General features: G+C 41.1%; 1 protein-coding gene across 1 annotated transcript in view; it reads left to right on the forward strand.

Annotated features, from left to right (window-relative positions):
• Positions 1-20,168, forward strand: part of RNF145 (ring finger protein 145) — a 104,510-nt gene that overhangs the window by 43,404 nt on the left and 40,938 nt on the right. Inside the window, exons 3-4 of the mRNA XM_053297539.1 lie at positions 7,293-7,401; positions 18,442-18,533. Of these exons, the coding sequence (XP_053153514.1) occupies positions 7,293-7,401; positions 18,442-18,533 (201 nt within the window). The remainder of the gene's footprint in view (positions 1-7,292; positions 7,402-18,441; positions 18,534-20,168) is intronic.

A 20,168-nucleotide genomic window follows, 5' to 3' on the forward strand; every position in this document is an offset into this window, starting at 1 on the left:
GATGTGAAAACTTTCTCTTTGAATCTATGATGACTTTTTATTTGTACAGATCACAAATTATTTCCAGTCATTGAATTATGAGCATGCATGTGAGCACTTGTGCTAGAGAAGCCTGTGTTGAAGTAGGACTATGGAGACCCAGGCTCAATTCCCTTAACCAGCCATGGAGCTCATTGGGTGATCCCAGGCCATTCGTTCACGTGTGCACTCTTTCTCTCCCACAACCTAACCTATTTCATAGGGCTGTTGTGAAGATAAACTGGCAGGGAAAGAACCATGTATACTTTCCTTAGTTCCTCGGAGGAATGTTGGAATAAAACAGTTTCAGTAAGTAGTCAACTCTAGCTTCTCTGTGGCAGCTGCTGACATGCATTCTCATCATTCAATATCTGGAAATGGGATGGGGAGAAAAATGGCAAGTTAGTGTCTATGTAATATGCAGTAAGCTATCATAACAAGGATATATCTATTTTCTGGCTTTTTTTTAACCCATACTATAGCCACTCCTCAAACATAATCTGCATTACATTATGGCCGCATTTGCACATAAGACAAAATCACAAGCCCCTTCATCTCCAGTTTTGGAAACTCTGCAGCTGAATATGGGCAGCCACAGTTTAGTTAAGAAATGGATCCACGATTTCCCTCTCCAAATTGCCTTTTGTACCTTTGGTTTGTAGTGAGGTCTGCTGTCTGGGCTTGTGCCAGCATTATGTCCGAACACTGGCACCACAGTTTCCCTCCTCTACAACTGGAGTTGCAGTTTCATCAGACTGCGGATGGGTAGAGGGAAAGTGCTCTGGCTGCTATTGGCTTTGCGGGCTGTCGTTCATGAGAGAAGGAAGCCCACGCAGCCAGTTCCTCCTCCTCCTCCTCTGCAGTCAGCAAGACTGCAGAGAGGGAGCTCTCAGTTTCATCCAAATGCAGGAGGGGGGAGCGTAGAACCGTGGGTTCATTGGACCCATGGTTTCACGTTACGTCTGAAGGTGGCTTGTGTTTTAAAGACATGGGAACTCTTGGAGTTGTATGCACTGATCCTTCCATGCTTCTTAGTCTTCCTTTAGTCACTAACTATGTAATTCAGTGCTTCATCCTCATAAGGTGCTTCCAGCCTTGCATCAAGGTTGACTGTGATCTCTACTTAGGAGTCACTGTTCCCACTACGGTGTGGGCATGTGCATGTGCTCACAAATTTTTCTAAAGTCCACTCAGTTATTTTTAGATCCCGCTCAGGTTGAATGCATGTGCGCGCACAGTGCTTTGATACTACTGCCCAGAACAAAACTCATTCCGCACAGAGATGAAAAAAATTTAAAGGAATCACTGTTAGGAGTTTGTGACATTTGGTGAGAGTTGGATGGATGGCTGCCTCCCCCACTCCCACATGCAGATGATGATATTAAGGCATTGCGATGCCGAGGGCTGACCATTCATTCTGCATCTAGCACTCTGCTGTTTGATTTGTGTCAATCCCTGCAGGCAGCAAAATAAAAACATCCATGGAATAGATGACAGTCTGTTTAAATGGAAGCTTCAGTCAAGTTTAGATTGGCAAGTCTTCTCTGGGCAGCATGAGTTAACCTCACTGAGAGGTTGAAATGAAGCTTAAGCAGGTGGCTGATTAATCCAATATGTGCTAGAGACATTCAGGTGAACCTCATTATACATGGAACTGCTATTCACAGCAAATTTCATTATCTGCGTATACAAAAGGGTTAAAACCCATGTATTCACAGTCCCTAGAGGGCCAGATGTGACTGCAGAACTCACTTCCAGCTGCTATTTTGTAAGGAGGGACCATTTTGTGGCTCATTTCTTTTTTATTAAACCCCCCCCCGTGATTTTTTTGCTGTTTGGGGGGCATTTCATCGATTTGGGAGGCATTTCTGGTCACATGTAAACCCTGTGGAGCATAGTACAGTAAACAATGTCACCTTTTCCTGCTATTTTTTTAAAACCTTTTTTGTCTATTCTGGAACCTAACCACCCATTTTCCAAAGGCATAATGCCTCATTACTTGCAGTTTGGTTACTCGCGGTAGAAGGCAAGAAACAGAACACCCGTAAGCAATGAAGTCTACCTATATTTTTAATAGTTTGATGCTGATTGGTTTTCATATAGTTTCTATGAATATTGATATAGATATTTGAGATTTGCTGTAGGATTCCATCAGGTATCAGTAATGGAAAAAGCATGTTTCCTACAAAAATACCCAATTAGCCTTTTAGACCAGACTTAATAACTACATAAAATGCACATGCGCGCACATACACACTTTTAGTATTAAGATATTTTAATCATATCTTTGCACCAGCTACCACAGTTTAGATTTGAATTGTGGCACTGCCCTCAATGAAAGCCCCTAATTTTATCAATAGGGTGTTTATATTGCTTGAATGTACGTTCCAGGATGGAGAATCTTTGGTCTTTCTCTATGTACTTTCTTCTTCCGTTTTAAATTGTGAAACTTGACTTCACCATTCCATAAGGCCACATTGGAGGTAGTCAAGTAGTTCTTAAGCTTATTATGTGTTCATGTAAAAATGGGAACATCAGCAGCTTCATTGGTGATTGTGGATATCTAAGTAAGCAATGATTAGGGTATTGGATCTCATGACTCAGAACTAAAAAGTCTCAGTCAAATATAATGCTTTGAAGGTTGGTGGAAAGAGTTCAAACGGACCTTGGAAAAATTATGGTACTTCAGTGGTGATAAATATCTTTTGAAAGACCGAACGAAAACCTTGGTCTTTAAATTAAAATGCCTTTAAATATTTCACAGTTCATTTAATTTGCTTAAGTTTCCACATCTTTTTGACTAAAACTAAAGTTATGTTGACCTGCTAGTATAACTGAAGGTGTTGATTGGGTGAGTCAGTAGTTGGCTTGCACTGCAGTTCCCCAGAATAATCAAATGTTATGAGCCTGAATATGGTTTTTATTTCTTGGTTGCTCTATATCAGTAAAGTCATCTTAAAGGCAGGCACATCATCAGCTGGCTTCTCAAGGAGTTTACTGTTATCTGAGAAGGAAGATAGGATTGGTAATAAGGGACTATTTAAGGATGATTCATTACAAAGAAACAGTACTATCTTCCTGCAAAGTATTTTGTTTAGCTTCAGAATCAGGCTAGTGTGATGCAAGAGACTGGTAAGTGGCGTGTGCACATGTGTATATTTGTGTGTTTGTTTAGATCAGCTGTAGTGGATGGGAATGTGGTTTGAATCCAGACAGTGGCACTACAAGAGGGAACAATTAAACTCTTCCTCTCTGTGGTATTTCCTCTATCTCCCTATGGTGTCTGCTTTCTTTTTGCCAGAGGGGCTAATAGCCATTGCAGGGAACAGTTTAGACAGGGGAAATTGTATATGGGTAAAAGGGGGGCGTTACTCTCAAGCACTAATGCCTTTAACTAATTTTTAAAAACTTGCGAGATCAACCGCCAATCTGCAGCATTATGTGTAATCAACCAGATGGTGCAATGTAGGATATAGTAGCCCTGACAATAATACTTTAATGTTTTATATAAGACAACTCATTTGTCTTTTGAGCTCTGCCCCCCCCCCCCATTTTGAGACCCATTCATATTGTCTCAATTCCCTTTTTTGAACCCTGTTTTCAGAGTGGTTGTTCTTAAAATCAGCCCTCAAAATGAAAGGGTACAAATCAGGGTTCCAAAAAATGAATTCCTGTTTGTTCCGTAGCCCATTTGTTTCGGGATGAATGGAACCCAAATTAAATTTGCTTTGTTCAATTCAGTTCAGTTGCCATTCATTTCAAAAAATGAACAAAGGAAATACTTCTTCATGTAGTACATAATTTATGGAATTTGCTGCCACAAAATGTTACGATGGCCACTATCTTAGATGACTTCAAAAGGAGATTAGATAAAATCACAGAAGGCAGTCCACTAGTAGTTACTAGTCGTGATAGCTATGGGCTACCTCCAGGTTCAGACTCAGTGTGCCTCTGAAAACAAGTTGCAGAGTAGCAATGGCAGGAGAGGGGTATGCCTTCATGTCCTGTTAGTGGTCTTCCCAGACACATCTGGTTGGCCACTGTGAGAAATGAGACACTGGATTAGATGGGCCTTGGCCTGATCCAGCACATCACTCCTATATTTTAATGAATGTACACCTCCCATTTTTGTAATATTAAATAGAAGTGAATGTTATAACTAGGTATTATGGTGCGATATTGAACTAAATCTTAAGCAGAGCTAGCATAATGAGCCGGTATTTGTCTGTGTTTTGATTTAGGGTTTTCTCTTGAGAAAAACATTTGACTGCAGGTTTTGTTGGAAAATTCGAGTACCATATTCTTGAAGGATTGTCTTGATACTCCAATTACTGTTCTCTGTTCTATTCTCCAGAGCACTCAAATCAAATAACACACTGGGCACCACATGCATAGAATTGCTGCCTTTTGCCCTAAAGCTTGAAGGCATTTGATGTGTTATATACAGCAGGAATTAGGTTTCATCACTAGTGAGTTTCCAGAAAGCTTAAATTTTTAAAGCATTTCTGGGCAATTGGAGGCATCTTCCACAATAATAGATTCCATATAGATAGTTACCATGGGTGATGGTCAGGAGTCACCTGTTAGTGAGAAAGCGACCGTGTGAATAGTGCTTTTATGATGGAATTCAGGAAATTATTAACTTTGATAATTCATTGAGAACGTGATTTTCTGTTTAGATGGAATATGATGGAGGAGAGCCATATTTAAGGCCTTTGATATTTTTGACTGACATACCTATGGCAAATAGCTTCCTGTTTCCATCTACTGTTGGGCAGCCATTGGAGTGCAAACCTGAGAGGAAGCAAGGAAAATAATGGTCACTTTTTCTAGTCAAGTGTTCTTAATGCATTGTTTTCTCGAATTAAAGGTAATTGTAAATATGACTTGTATTTATTGATAATTTAGTACAGGAAACAGCTGCTTTGTATTAATTCTGCTTTGTTTGTCTTTTGTAAATGAACATAAGAACAGCCCTGCTGGATCAGGCCCAAGACCTATCTAGTCTAGCACTCTCTTTCAAACAGTGGCTCACCAGGTGCCTTTGGGAACCCCACAGAAAGGAACTGAGGGCATGCCCTCTCTCCTGCTGTTGTTCCCCTGCAAACTGGTACTAAGAGGCGCCTTGCCTCTTAGGCAGGAGTTGGCCTACAGCCCTCAGGAGAATTAATATAATAGATTAAAAAGCACTGGTCTCAGTACAGAACCTTGGGAGACCCCACTTCTTATTTCCCTCCATTTAGAGAACTGTCCATATGTACCTACCCTCTGTTTTCTGTCCTTCAACTGGTTACCAATCCACACATGAAAATGTCCCCTTATCCAATGACTGCTAAGTTTTCTGAAGCATCTTTGATGAGAAACTTTGTTGAAAGCTTTTTGAAAGTCCATTGTCAACTGGATCACTTTTATCCATACCTCTGTTGACATTCTCAAAGTACTCCAAAAGGTTGGTGAGTCAAGATTTACCTTTGCTGGTTCTCTTTCAGCAGGGCCTGTTCTTCTATATGCTTAACCATTTTATCTTTTTTTTTTAAAAAAAACCCACACATTTTATATCCTACTCTTCCTCCAAGGAGCCCAGAGCGCTGTACTACATACTTAAGTTTCTCCTCACAACAACCCTGTGAAGTAGGTTAGGCTGAGAGAGAAGTGACTGGCCCAGAGTAACCCAGCAAGTATCATGGCTGAATGGGAATTTGAACTCGGCTCTCCCTGGTCCTAGTCCAGCACTCTAACCACTACACCACGCTGGCTTTGAGAATGCTTTACATCAATTTGCCTGGCACAGACATTAAGCTAGCTGGCCTGTAATTTCCTGAATCACACTTGGATCCCTTTTTGAAAATCAGCGTGACACTGGCTATTTTCCAGTCCTCTGGTACAGAGCCTGATAGTAGGGATAAGTTATATATTTTTGCAGGGAGGTCAGAAATTTCACATTTGAGTTCTTTAAGGACTCTTGGATGGGTGCCATCTGGCCCTGATGATTTGTTATTTTTTAATTTTTGAAGACAGGTTAGATAGATCTCTTGTCACCTCTATCTGACTCAGTTCTTTAGCCTCTGCCTCCAAGATGTTTGATTCAGGCACAGGTATATGCTTATTATTCTCTGCCTTGAAGACAGATGTAAAGATCTCGTTTAGCTTCTACGCTATCTCCATATTCTTCTTAATAATCCCTTTCACTCCCTCCTCATCTAATGGACCTACCATCTCCCTGTCAGATTTCCTGCTTCTGATGTATTTAAATAAGCTTTTGTTATTCCCCCTGATGCTTTTTGCTAACTGTTTCTCAAACTCTCTTTTTACCTCCCTTATTGTCACCTTGCTTTTTTTTGTTTGTTTGTTTGGCCAGTGTTTGTGTTGCTTTCTGTTCTCATCATTTGGGCAAACCTTCCAATTTCTGAAGGAATTATTTTCCTCCTTTATAACTTGCTTGAATTTACTTGTTAGCCATCCTGGCATCCTTCCGGACTTTGTGGTACCTTTCCAACTTGTTGGTTTACATTCTAACTGTTCAAAGAAGTTCAAAGTGTCTGTGTTAGTCTTCCTTGGTTATTCTCTCCTTGCATATATGCTGAATTTATGAAATCTGGAAGATGTTTTAGTTGTAATATTTTAAATGCTTTTATGGGAAGGAGGGTGACAGCTTAGGAATGTGGGCATTTCCTCCCTTCTCTTCATATCTTACAATTTCATTATAATCTAGACACCTATAAATCCACTTGCCAGATCACCAGTGGCGAGTGCCCCCAGCCCTCTGTCAAGTAGGACACCCTGTACCACACAGGACTCCCTAGAGATATCATTTCTACTGCTGTTTTTGAGAAGGTAAGAAACAATAGGAGTCCTTTCTGAACCGTGGGAACGGGGCTCCCACTGTTGCTTACCGTCTACATATCCCAGTGCAAATGAAAGAAGATCCGCTTCTCTCCCAAGTCCTCTGCCTGTGTGCCAGAAAAGGATCTGAGGGAAGAGGCGACCACAAATAGTGGCTAAGTGCGATAAACCTAAATTTGTGGATCCCTGATTATACCAATAATCAAGGATTAACTTCACACTTGGTGTTAGTTTATGCTTGATGAATTACTGTTCCTTGATTTCTTATAACCTGACATTCTAGACATGAGAGCATTTGCGTTTTTGTTTAAAAATTGCAGAAAGTAGCCACCCTTTTTAAAAAGAAGAAGAAGAAGAAGCAGCTGCAAATTAAGATCCTTCTTCAAAAGGCTCATTTGCTTAATTGTGAATTATCTTAATTTCTTCCCTAGGTTACATTTTAAGTGTTGTGCTTCTGACCTTACCCAGACAACACCTGGTTCAACTCTACTTGTATTTTCTAACTGCATTATTGCTATACGCTGGACATCAGATCTCCAGGTAAGAACAGTAAGAATTATTTTTCTTTGTAGATTTTGATTTTCACATCTAAGATGGTAACTTCATGAATATTCTGCAAGGAGCTATCTGCTCACCGAATTATAAATGACCATTAAAAATAGCCTTTTAATTTTGGTTATTGTATTTTTGGGGAGAAGACAGTGGCTTGATTCAAATGCAATGGTAAAACATGACTTAGCACTCTAAGAATGAGCCATAACAAGCCTCAGGATTGTGTGTGCTCCCTTCTCCCCTCTTGCTCTGTATGCAGGGGAGGTGACTGAAAGTTTCCGCTTAAAAAAAACCAAAACAAAAACCCTACACTTGCTTACTACGGCCGAGTTTCAGATGAAATACTGAACTGCACCCCTCCCCACTCTCCCTTTTGAGTTTGGATGTGGGGCCTCTCTGCAGTCAGCAAGACTGGAGTAGCTGGCCGTGCAGGTTTCCTTCTTGACAAGACAGCTCGCATAGCCAATCAGGCTGGAGTTGAAGGAGGAGCTTCCTCCCTTAACTCCAGTTTCAGAGGGTGAAGCTGTTTGCCAGCATTTGAATGTAATGCTGGCACAGGCGAACTGGAGGTGAGGGCCACAAAATTAGAGATAATTGAAAGTGGCAAATAGAGTTTGGGGAGGAAAACCATGGGTCCACTTTTTCCTTTAACTGGTTTCGGTTAGCGAAACCAGAGGTGAAGGGACCTCTGGTTTGAATTTTGTCTGAACTCAGGGAACTGGTTTGTCCTAACTGTGGTTAGTTAAAACAAACTAGGCTTAAGCCATGACTTGATGTCCTGGTTTGTTAATTAACCATGGTTTCTCAAGTTCAGAACAACAGATAATTGTAGTTAGTTTCTGTAGTTAGTTTATTTTTTAAAGGAAAGCAGAAGCTTTCCCTTTCCTCCTTTTGTGTGGCAGAGGGAGCACACCAGCCCAGGGCTTACTGCGAATTGTTGTGATAGTGTTAAATCATAATTCAGTTGTTTTACCTGAACGGGACCAGTGGAACATCTTCTTCAGCTGTATCTATGAGAATGTTTAGAATTGATTTCTATAGCAACTGCTGCAAGATTAAGAACAGAAATGAGTCTTCCCACCCACCCTGAGTCCAGTAGCAGTGAGATTTCTCATACTATGGCAACTTTTGTCTTGACTTCAAAGCAACAGCAAAAATATTTTGCTTCACGTGCTGTAGATTATAATTGTTATATTTGCTGTTGAGCATAGATTGACATTGTACAGTAACTTTTGTAGGACTTATTTTTATGCATTTTCTTTTACTGCTTGCTTGATTTTTTATTTATTTTGTTCTGCATTTTGTGATTGCCAACAACTGAAACAAATACATGAAAGTAAATAAAATAAAATATTTAAAACTAGCGAACCCCGCACAGAGCATCTGTGCTGCGCTTTGGGGCCGGCTATTCCCCCTCCCTCTTCCTGCTGCCCCGGTCTCTCCTCTCATCCCCTTTCCTCCGGCCCACGCTCTCCAGCCTGCCTCCCCTCCCGTTCCTCCCCACACACAGAGCCGCAGGGAGCGGCCAAGAAAGGCTCCGCCACCGCCGTTTTTCCTTGCCCAGTCCGCCTGCTGCCTTCTCCGCCTTTCTCTCCCCCCGCCCGCGGCCCGCCTCTGCCTTTCTCTCCCCGCGGCCGGCCGCCGCCCTTCTCTCTCCCCAGCCGGCTGGCCGGCGCCTTCCTCTCCCCCATCCTCCTCAGTACTCACTTCGGAACTCTCACAGCGTGTCATGAGAGTTCCGCTGCGAAATCCTGGGCGTGCATGTCCCAAGAGAATTAAATATATGATATAACTTTTTGAAAGGGAAAGGATTGGTCATGTGTTACATTATCCATATTTTATCTACATTTCCCAGTGAACGAATGCAAAGCATTTCTGTGGTCTTCAGTGGTAGTTTGATCAGTCCTGAAAAATAATCCTCTATTGGCCTGTAATAAGTCCTTTATTCTTGTCTAGACCTGTAAAAAGGGAGCACTTTTCTATTCCCAAGATGTCAAGATAACCCTTTCACGTTAGCATTTTCAAACATGTTAAGTATATTTCCAAAGCCACCTTCAGCAACTATCCTACTGATGTGGCTCTAAGCAGTACTGGAGGCCAAAGAATGATTCAGCTTTTCAGCCTGCTGATTGACTTGATAGTGGACAAAAATGGGAGGGAGAGCTAGGAAGACAGCCAGCATGTAAAGCATAATGTCTGTGGCAGTTATTGTCCAAACTGATGTCTTTACAAATTGATTGTTCAGATTAGGATTGTATAGACTTTGAAGCAAAAAGTCAGGCATTAGATATCTGAGAATGGAGAACTGGGGAGAGTAAGATTCCAATGTGCATATATTTAATGAGGAATAAGAGTTCTGTTGTAGGTCAGGCTTTGGTTTGAAGCGGAGAAAACATATTAGGAAATGGTGTGAGAAACATGAGAAATGTAGAATTGGAGCCTGTACTTTTCAGGGTTCTGTGGTGGCAAATTCATGTATTAAAATGATATCTAGAAGGTGGTATGCTAGCTTCCTAAAGCCAATAAGATTTTTCTTCGAGCAAAGGCTTTTTACGTTTGAGAAAGAAGAGCAAATGAACAGAGATACGTAAAAAAGGAATTTGCAAGAATTAGGTTGTCAGGATTTAAATAAACATTTCTGAATGAAATTGAGAGGTTTTTTAATTTATTGGATAATCAAACCTAACTCTTGGCTCACAATCTCCTGGTCTATCCTATTGAAACTCTTGGCCCATTTCTGTTTCTTGACACTCTAAACTCCCTAGCTTTGTGACCTATACTCAGTGTCTGGGTTTATGTTCTTAAATGCTTTTTTATCCTGTTTGCTTGGGCCTCTTCTGTTCCAACAAAGCCTTTCTTGTCCATGTTTACGTATGTATACCAGGCCTGCTCAACTTCGGCCCTCCTGCAGATGTTGGCCTACAACTCCCATAATTCCTGGCTATTGGCTACTGTGGCTGGAGATTATCGGAGTTGTAGTCCAAAAACAGCTGGGATGGCCTAAGTTGAGCAGGCCTGGACCATACATAAATGTTCACTATAATCATGCCATCTCTATCAGTTGTGCAGTCCTTTCTGAGGTTGCAAGAAATTATCTTTTCCTTACTTTCCTATTCTATTCTATTCTATTCTATTCTATTCTATTCTATTCTATTCTATTCTATTCTATTCTATTCTATTCTATTTTAGGTATGCTTCTGTGTAAATTAAGTCATAAATCTATTGTTCTTTCCAAATGTGTACCTGCAATTCTCTCTTTGATCTCTAATGTATTGTGACAGAAAATGTGTCTTGTCTACCTTTCTGTCCAAATCTTCTCGCCTTGATTTTCTGTTTGGTGAACACCCTGTGCTCACCATTATGAGCACAGGTTGTCTCTAACCTTCCCGCCCCAACCCCCCAATTCAGGCCATTACAAATTCCTCTTTTTCTTTTTCAGCATCCAGAACATACTCTTTTCAGTTCTCATTATGCTCTGGTTTTTCCTCATCTTTACTGTTAAAATCTTATCTCTGCCAAACCTTTTCTCCTGTCATTTTGTTCTTCTGTTTTGTTCAGTCTGAAAAGAACTCTTTTAAAACTATCTATTGCTATATCAAACACCCTTATTAATTCATCTGTTTCGAAGTCATAGTCCCAACTCCAGTTAAATCAACCTGTTTCCCTTTTTTTGTTCTTACTATATCATGTGAGGCACAATTGGTTGATTGCCATTTGTTGATTGGTTGATTGCCATTTCCTCCTCCTGCCTCAGTGCTATCCTTTCTCATCTGTCCATCAAACCATCTCCTTCTCTTTACATTTATCACTTTCTCAAAGCTTTTCTTGACCGATATAGTCTCAAATATTCTGTATCTTATCACATTTGGCTTCTTCTCCTTCTACTATTATTACTCCATTATATACTTCATTTATTCATTCATTCATTCATTCGATTTCTATACCGCCCTTCCAAAAATGGTTCAGGATGGTTTACACAGAGAAATAATAAATAAATAAGATTAATCCCTGGCCCCAAAGGGCTCACAATCTAAAACAAAAAACAAAACCCCATAAGATATACACCAGTAACAGTCACTGGAGGTACTGTGCTGGGGGTGGATAGGGCCAGTTACTCTCTCCCTGCAAAATAAAGAGCATCACCATGTTAGCAGGGGTAACTTGTCAAATTATCTGTAATAATACGATAGTTCTCATTATATTTTTTCCATACTGTGTTGCTAGAATACCCTGTATTGGGGGCTACAAACAGTAGCCTATGATGTGATTTACAACTGCAGGCTTGCAGTCTTCATCTTGGCTCTGAACTCATGGGACCGTGAACTCTGCACATGCCCATATTTGGGAAAACTCTCAAATTGGTCGCTTAGCACAAGCAAACCTCATGCCATAGGTTAGGACATGGGCGTCTGGAGAGGGAGGTAAAGGGGAGGCAATCCCCCCACCCGCAGATTGAACCAGTGCCATTTAATTCAAGTAAATAGGTAGAGTTCATATATTATATGAGGGAGCGGGGCATAGTCAGCTCCTGAAGCAGTACATTTTTATTTATTTATTCAATTTTTATGCCACCTTTCATCAGATATCCCAAGGTGGTTTACAAAAGTTAAAATACAATAAAACTACATTTTAAAAATTACATTTAAAACCTTAAAATCAGTAAAACAGTAAAACATGTGAATGCAAGGAGCATTCATGCTCTCTAATGTATCCTGGACCCAGTTAGGAGAAGTCAGATATGCCTATTCTGATACAGATCCTGTGTGCAGTTCCTTATTCTCTTGCCACACTCTGCTCAGTGTGTGTGGATCCCATACAATCATAGACCAGCAATCTGAATGGACAGGCTATAGTCTGTGTAGACCAGGGGTCTAATTATCAACCAGTGAATGAGGAAGGCAGTGAGGCCTCATTCACTTCCAAGAGGTCATGGGATGATATAGGGAGGAAGGTAGACCAAGCTTTCCACCCTACCCCCCAACACCCCGTTATCTCTGGGAAATGAGCAGGAGCCTGGCACTGCTCCCACTCTGTTAGCCATGTATACTTATGTGAATGCAAAAGGATTGTGCCCAAAGATGCTTTTGGTGCATCTCTGGATGTGGTACTGTATGCATTGATTCTGACTCACTTTCAGTACAGTATATTTCCATGAGGTTATTCAACGACCTGTTTGGCATAAGAGAATGGAACAAATGTTAATGAAGCAATGTAAGCAAGCCATACAGTGTTTTTATTAAATCTTTATTTCTTCCAGTACTCCTTAATAGCAATTTAATAAACAAGGCTATCACTTAGCTAATTATTGTTGCATTTCAGCTCCTATTGTACTGAATGCATTCTTAATGGCTTTCTTTGATAACTTTGCTCAGCTCTAGCAATGTAACTATAGCACAGTTTTTCCTGAAAATACATAGGACTTTATATAATGTATTTTAAATGTTAAAAAGCACTTTGCGTACATTGCAGTGATCATTAAAACAGGAGAGTATAGACAGTTTTGTGGTTAAGATATCCTCTCTAATAAAACGCTTGGTGTCCGTCCGTGGACGGACACCAAGCGTGCGTTCGTGCCTCCCTGGCCTGTTCTGGGCATGCGTGAAGCGCATGCCCAGAACAGAGCCAGGGGGACACGACCGCCAGCACCCGGCGGCCATCTTGGGCGGCCAGAAGCGGCCGCCCCGAAGAAGCCGGGTAAGCAGCGGCGGGGGACACTGGCCGAGGCGGCGGCGTGGCGGAGCCATGGCCGAGGCCTGGCCGCGCCGCCGCTTACCCAGCTTCTTCTGGGCGGCCGCTTCTGGCCGCCCACCATGGCCGCCGGACGAGGCGGTGGGCCCGGGCAGCAGTGGGCCCGGCCGGAGCCGCGGGCAACGGTGGGTGGCGGGCCCGGCCGGAGCCGCGGGCGGCGGTGGGTGGCGGGCCCGGCCGGAGCCATGGCCGGCAGTGGGTGGCGGGAGGGGGAATGGCAGCGGGGGTCCGGAGCGCACAGCTCCACTAGCACCCGTTATCCAACGGGCTTAAAAACACTAGTAGGGATATAAATTGTGAGACTTGGTTATAATCTTACCCATGAGCACCTGCAGAACCTTTGTGGGGTGTGTGTGTGCAAAGACTGCAATCCTCTACCTATTTACTTGAATTAAATTGCACTGGTTCAATCCGGGGGTGGAGGGAACGACTGCCTCCCCTTGACCCCCATCTCCAGACGCCCATGTCCTAATCTATGGCATGAGGTTTGCTTGTGCTAAGCAACTAACTTGAGAGTTTTGCCAAATATGGGCATGTGCAGAGTTCACCGTCCCGGGAGCTCCGAGCCAAGATGGAGAATGCAAGCCTACAGTTCCAAATCACATCGTAGGGTACTGTTTGTAGCCCTCAAACAGGCTATTCAAGCAGCACAGTATGGAAAAATGTAATGAGTACTATTGTGTTATTACAGATAATTTGACATGTGGTTCTAAGATGTCAGTAATCATCTGGAAATTAGAAAGGGGTTCTGCGGAGATTTGCCATTAACTGAGAAGGCTCATCATCAGATGTCAGCTGCATGATGTGATGAAGCTAGAGAATTGCAGTGTATTACGACAGTTGACTACAATGTATCTTTGTTAGCATTTGAAGACTCCTTTTGCATATGCAAGAATGCATACATGTAGGCTGAAATGTGCTGTATAACTGTATCCTTTGTTTTAAACATAGTTTAGCTTTTCAAAATTGATTATCTGTGTGAGGATCTGTTATGTTATTGGCCACCCAGGCATCACAGATAGGTGAATTTTGCCTTTACAAACAAACAAACAAAAACCAACCATAACAAAACCTAAGAATAAAGAAACTGGCCCAACCACAGGTATGTGAAACCTAGTACCCGTGAGACCATGGGTAATAAGGACCACCTGTATTTTGCATGTGTGTGCAAATAGAGATTTTTTATTTATTTTTGCTGGAACATTTCTTTACTATATAAAATGGACAGTTTCCCAGAATAGCAGAGCACTTACATTTGCAAGAGGAAAACAAAGAGATTGTGTGCAACAAAGATGAAGGGTGAAGGACAAAGTACTACCAGAATTGGTCCTTTAGATTCTTTGCCTCATGCATTTTAATTGCAGATTGTAGTCTAAAGAGAGCCACTTCAGCATCACTTGTGCATATTTGTAACACTTAAAAACCTGCAGTGAACTAGCAAACCTGTGACAGGTACACAGGAGAGCATTTAAAGTACTTAATGTTTGCACATATCTCAGTTTCATAACTCAAAAGATAAATACTTCACAGGGACTAAAAGAGAGGGATTTGTTATCCAGTAAGACTTGCAGCTAGAGTATCCTGCCCACCCACACCCACCCTCGCTTATGACTGGCAAAAGCTTAAATTGAAGAGTACCAGTGGAATAAAATGTAAGACTGTGCAATATAAATGAACCAGAAAGAGATCTGCACAAACAAATCATGAATTCCAAACACCAATATAGATTTTCTCTCTCACTTGATGTGCTAGTTATGCAGTCAGTGCTTTGCGTTAGTCGCTGAATTGCTGTTTTTGCATGCAGAGGTTATAAACTTCACATTCTGCTTTGAGGAATTAGGGCCAAACTGCACATTCCTGTGCATGATGCATCAAGAACGTGCCTGATTCTTTTTACTGACTTTTCTTTTTCCCCCAAGGCAAAACTCACATTTGAGGCAGTGTATGTGTGTAGGGGGTGCCTTTTTCTGCCAGCAGTTTGGCAGCTCAGAATCATTTGCAAAGCTGTTTTCTCACCTGTGGGGGCCACGGATGGAAAAGCAGCTGGGGAGTGACTTTGAGTTGACAAACAGCTGATGGAGAAAACATTAAGCAGCTTCAAGCCTGTGTGTATTCATACTACTGCTCTGCTCAGAATTCCAGTTCCCAGTTGAATGTTATGCTTTCACCAATGCTTTTCCTTAGGGCAGGGAGTGGAGGAGAAAGACCAGTAGGCAAAAAATACCACAGAACTATAAGTAATCTGTTCAATGCGCTCCCTGCTGAGATACGATCCTCCCCTTCTCTGGCAATTTTTAAAAAACACCTGAACACCCATTTTTTCACCCAAGCATTCCCAGCTTTAAAAAACTGTCTGTTTTTAATTTTATGGCTGATTTTAAATTGTTGCATTGTTTTAATTTTTTTATATGCATTTTAATTGTTTTATGTTAACTGCCCAGAGATGAAAGTTTGGGCGGTATAGAAGTTTAATAAATAAGTAAGTAAGTTTCAACCTGGATAGAATTTAATCTAACAGGCAGAAAAAGCCAAACCATGTGTCCTATTTATCCAAACTTAGAAGACAGGTTTCTCTGGGAAAAGGAGAGAAAAGTGTGGCAGGTTCTGAGTGTCTTTCCATATTTGCTTTTTATGTTCTATTTCCAGCTCTACAGCTCTCTCTGCTGACTGAAATTAGGATTCAATAGGATTTATTCACTCTAGGGAATCTAAAATGATAAGATGCAATTATGTTAATTGAGTTGATTTTTTTCCTTTATAACACTTCTGGTGTGTCTTTCAATCATCGTGGCAAACAAAAGGATCTGTTGCTGTTTATAGAAATTGGTAAACTGCAGCAAAGACATTTATTTGCACAATACAGCTGCACTCCTAAACATTCTTATCAGGAAGTAAATCCCACTAACCATAGTAAGAATGTTGTAGGACCAGGCAGAAAATGTGCATAATAGTGCTTTGGAGTCTTTAGTTGTTCATCCTCAGAAAAAGCTCTGAGCCTAGCAAGTTGGAGAAAGAAGGCCCAATCATTCAACATGCCCAAGGCCACCCAGTGAAGTCAACAACTAAGTTGGGGTTTGAATTAATTGAGGCTTCCGGCTTCAGCACATTGTTGCTCCTGTACGTCATTTAGAATAGACTGATTTGATGTAAAAAGAACAAAATACATTTTATTTCAAGAAAACTAGCATTTAAATATCACAGGTCATTCAAAAAGTATAGTTAACAATCTAAACCAGTTGGAAAAACAATCTTCCTATCTTTTGAACTAAGCAAGTTGTTGGCAAATAGCCTTAAGTTTTGGTTGTGCAGGACATGTGGATTGTTTGGGCCCCAAAGATTTCAATAGTTGTTTAGGTTGGATTACAGGAGCGTCTTCACACCATTGAAAACTTCTATGCTAAAAGATGCAGAAATGATTCTAAACATTTTTCTTCCTATCCTTCAAAGAAAAAGAAAAAAGACCCTGTAACAATTTCAGCATTCTTAAAAGCTACCTATTTTTGTAGCCTTTGAATAAAAATTTTTTCTCTGTGTGTGTGTGTGTGTGTGTTTTACTTTTTACAAGCCTCTCAGAGTGAGTTTTGAACTCAGAAGAAGAAGGGGGGTTTCTCTGGTGCAAACACCTTTTCAGGAGCTCAGCAGCTAACAGTTTTTCTCATCCCGTGTAAGCTTACATGTGGAAAGTTTTATCCAGTACCCAGTTACAAAAGGACCTTGGATTACAGCACATAATCCACTGATCCAGTTCTCTGCAAGTTTAGGGTGATTGGTGGCAGCATTTTTAATTTACCGGTAATACAAAATAGTTTTATGAGAAGCCTACTCAGGCAGCTCAGCAGAGATGACTCGACATTCTCTTTCCCTCATGTGAGCTAGCTTTAAGACAAAGGCTTTAATCCGCTACAGTTTGTATAGCTGCAGATTTCAGTTTTTAGACATAAGTAAGCGCAAAACATCATTCAGTTTATAGTTCAAAGACAAGGTCTGCTTGACATAGGATTCTAGGTTTGCTTGACTTAGAATGCTTTCCCTACATATATTTATGCCCACATGGTGTTCAAAATGTTTATACTGTCATGTCTGAAAACAAGGGTATGTTTTATTTTGCCATCGTGTCTGATAACAGCAGTGGTTTCCAAAAATATAATACTTAATATTTGTGCAGCACCTTTGGTGTGTTCTTTCATTGAAATCCTTATAACAGATCTGTAAGCTAAGTATTATTGTCCCCATATCACATATAGGAGACTGACACTGAGAGAGAATAAGGCTACCTAATGAATTCGTGCTGGAAATGAGAAACTTGGGACTTCCTGACCTGTAACTCAGTCACTTAGCCACTACATTACCTGTACATACTTCTGGCAAAATAATTGTACAAATATCCTAAATGATGTTCTATACATTTTGTACAAAATAAAATCTCAGCTTGACATATACACTTATTGGGATCCCGACCCTATAATAGTGGCACTCGAGACACATCCTGGCTGATCCAGCTGGGAGATGGTGGGAACCATCAGGGAGATGTTGGGAAGACCAGCACAGCAGGTATCACATAAACACACTGAAGTCATTGAGCTGCATCCTTGGGAGGACAAAGCATATGATGTTGTCTAGCAAAACGCAGGCAAAGCACAGTGCAACAATATGGAAATCTCGCTGGATGAGACTTAGCTCTCAGGATCTGCATTCAGGGGCTGGGGGTGGGGACTGTTGTCAGGGGAGTTACAAGAGGTTCATAGATGGAGAGGAGAGCAGGCATATGGTTTAGTTCCCCAGGAAGGGACAGACCAAAGGCCTGAAATGCTCAAGGGAATGTGGGAGGGAAATGACCCTTCCACACTTCTTGAGGCCTAGATAGAAAGCGAGTATCAGGGTGTGTCCTCTACAAGGTTGGTCACTGTAAGAAACAGGATGTTGTAGTAGATTGGCCTTGGCCTGATCCAGCAGGGCTCTTTTTCTTTTCTAGTTAATTTTGTGTTGTTCCATGTTAAGGGAAAATGTCTTGTGTGAAGCAGCCTTCAATGACTTTACACAAAGTACTACAGAACTAAAGAAGGAAGAAAAAATGCAGCAGATAAAATATATAAGGAAATATCCATAAAAAGCACTATGAGCCTTGAGTGTATTTTGGCAAAACAAAATGAACTTCTGTTACTCAGTTTTTGCAGACTGACCCACAAAATCTATACAGAATAGAAGCCTTGATTCATATACAGGTAAATTCTTAATTGCCTCTGAACAATAAGTCTTAATATGTTTCATTATGTTCATCAGGGATTATGTGAGGAGTGAGCTGGAGTCCGGCTATGAAGGGCCAATGTACTTAGAACCTCTTTCCATGAATCGTTTTATGACAGCCTTAATAGGTGAGTATACTGAACTACTGACTTCTTCCAGTTCTTCACTTCCTCAGCTTTGTCATTTAAAATATTTCACATCAGTTAGCTGATCCTCAAGTCAGCTTGACAATTCCCCTCACCCCTGCCATGTTTGGTTTGTATGCAATAACTGTGCACTACCATTTATAGTATTTGATAACTGTAGCAATGATTTGTCAGTTTCATAACCAAGCTGGAACTTTGGTTCATTTATTTCAGTTGTTGGGAGCTGATTAATTCCTCATATAACCTCCTATGCAAGAAGCAGCACACAAACCAGTCCCACAATTAATATCAACACAGAGGAACATGCATTGGCATAGTTATATAGTTGCAAGTATGGCGTGTGTGTGGCCACACATGTATGGCACGCGCACACACTAAATTTGAGCCAAATCAAGCTCCCCAAGAAGAATCACGTGCTCCCCGCTCCCCGTTGTCAATCAGGAAGAGGATCTGAAAGGAATGATGGCAACATTGCCAGCAGCCCCCTTTGGGGATTAAGTAGTGGAAGCTTGGCCCACCACCCTCCAACCATGATCCTCAGTGGCTGATGAGTCTTTTATTACAAACACAAATTACAGAGGCTCAGTTCAAATGTAATAGTAAACCATGGTTGTGCTAGTTAAGAACCTAAACCATGTCTTCAGCTTCCATTCATACAGCAGATAAACCATATTTTAGACATGCTTGTCTAAAATATGCTTGTCTGCTTTTGTTTCACATCTGCTCAGGACTCAGCTTCATCAGGTCTTGTCGCCATCATGAGGCAGAATTCTTGAAGCAGAACAGTGGTTCTATCTGTAGTTTATATATTCAAACATAATGCAGAATTAGTTTGCAGCACTAACTGTGGCTTGCACCACAACTTCAACCCATAGCTTCAGATACTGGCTTGTTAGCACTAAACAAACTATGATTTATGAGTAGACTTGCATTCAGACATAACACAAAATCATGGTTTAGCTTAACAAACCATAGTGTTGCATTATGTCTGAACGGAGCCAAAACCTATGGCTGAAAGGGGGGCAGAAGTAATAAAATGCTAAAATGCCCTGACCTAAAACTGGATCTTCACATATTATAGTTCCCTACCAGTTATGTTTTGAATCCCCGCTGGTATGTTTCCCAGACAATGGGAAACGCCTATATAGGGCAGCAGCGATATAGGAAGATGCTGAAAGGCATCATCTCACACTGTGTGAGAGGAGGCAATGGTAAATCCCTCCTGCATTCTACCAAAGACAACCAAATGGCACTGTGGTCACCAGGAGCTGACAATGACTCGAGGGCACAACTTTACCTTTACCACTTAATCTGTACAATTAAGATTAGGGCATGCCACAAACAGAAAGCAGGACTGATTAAAGTAGACTGTGCCAAAGAGGACACAGATTTATTTGATTACAATATCAATAGTTATAATGGGGTGTTTTTTTTAATTTAAAAAAATACCATATACCAAAGATAGCAACATGGGACATAAATTAGAGAACTAACCTTTCAGGAGAAAAGAAGAAATATAAATTGATACTAAAGTTTGTTTGCCTTGTACTCAAGACTGATTGGAGTCTTCATTTCCACATTGGCCTTGTGGCTTAGACTAGTATTTGAAGAATTACA

The sequence above is a fragment of the Hemicordylus capensis genome, chromosome 2 (assembly GCF_027244095.1).
Source record: "Hemicordylus capensis ecotype Gifberg chromosome 2, rHemCap1.1.pri, whole genome shotgun sequence".
Classification (NCBI taxonomy): Eukaryota; Metazoa; Chordata; class Lepidosauria; order Squamata; family Cordylidae; genus Hemicordylus; species Hemicordylus capensis.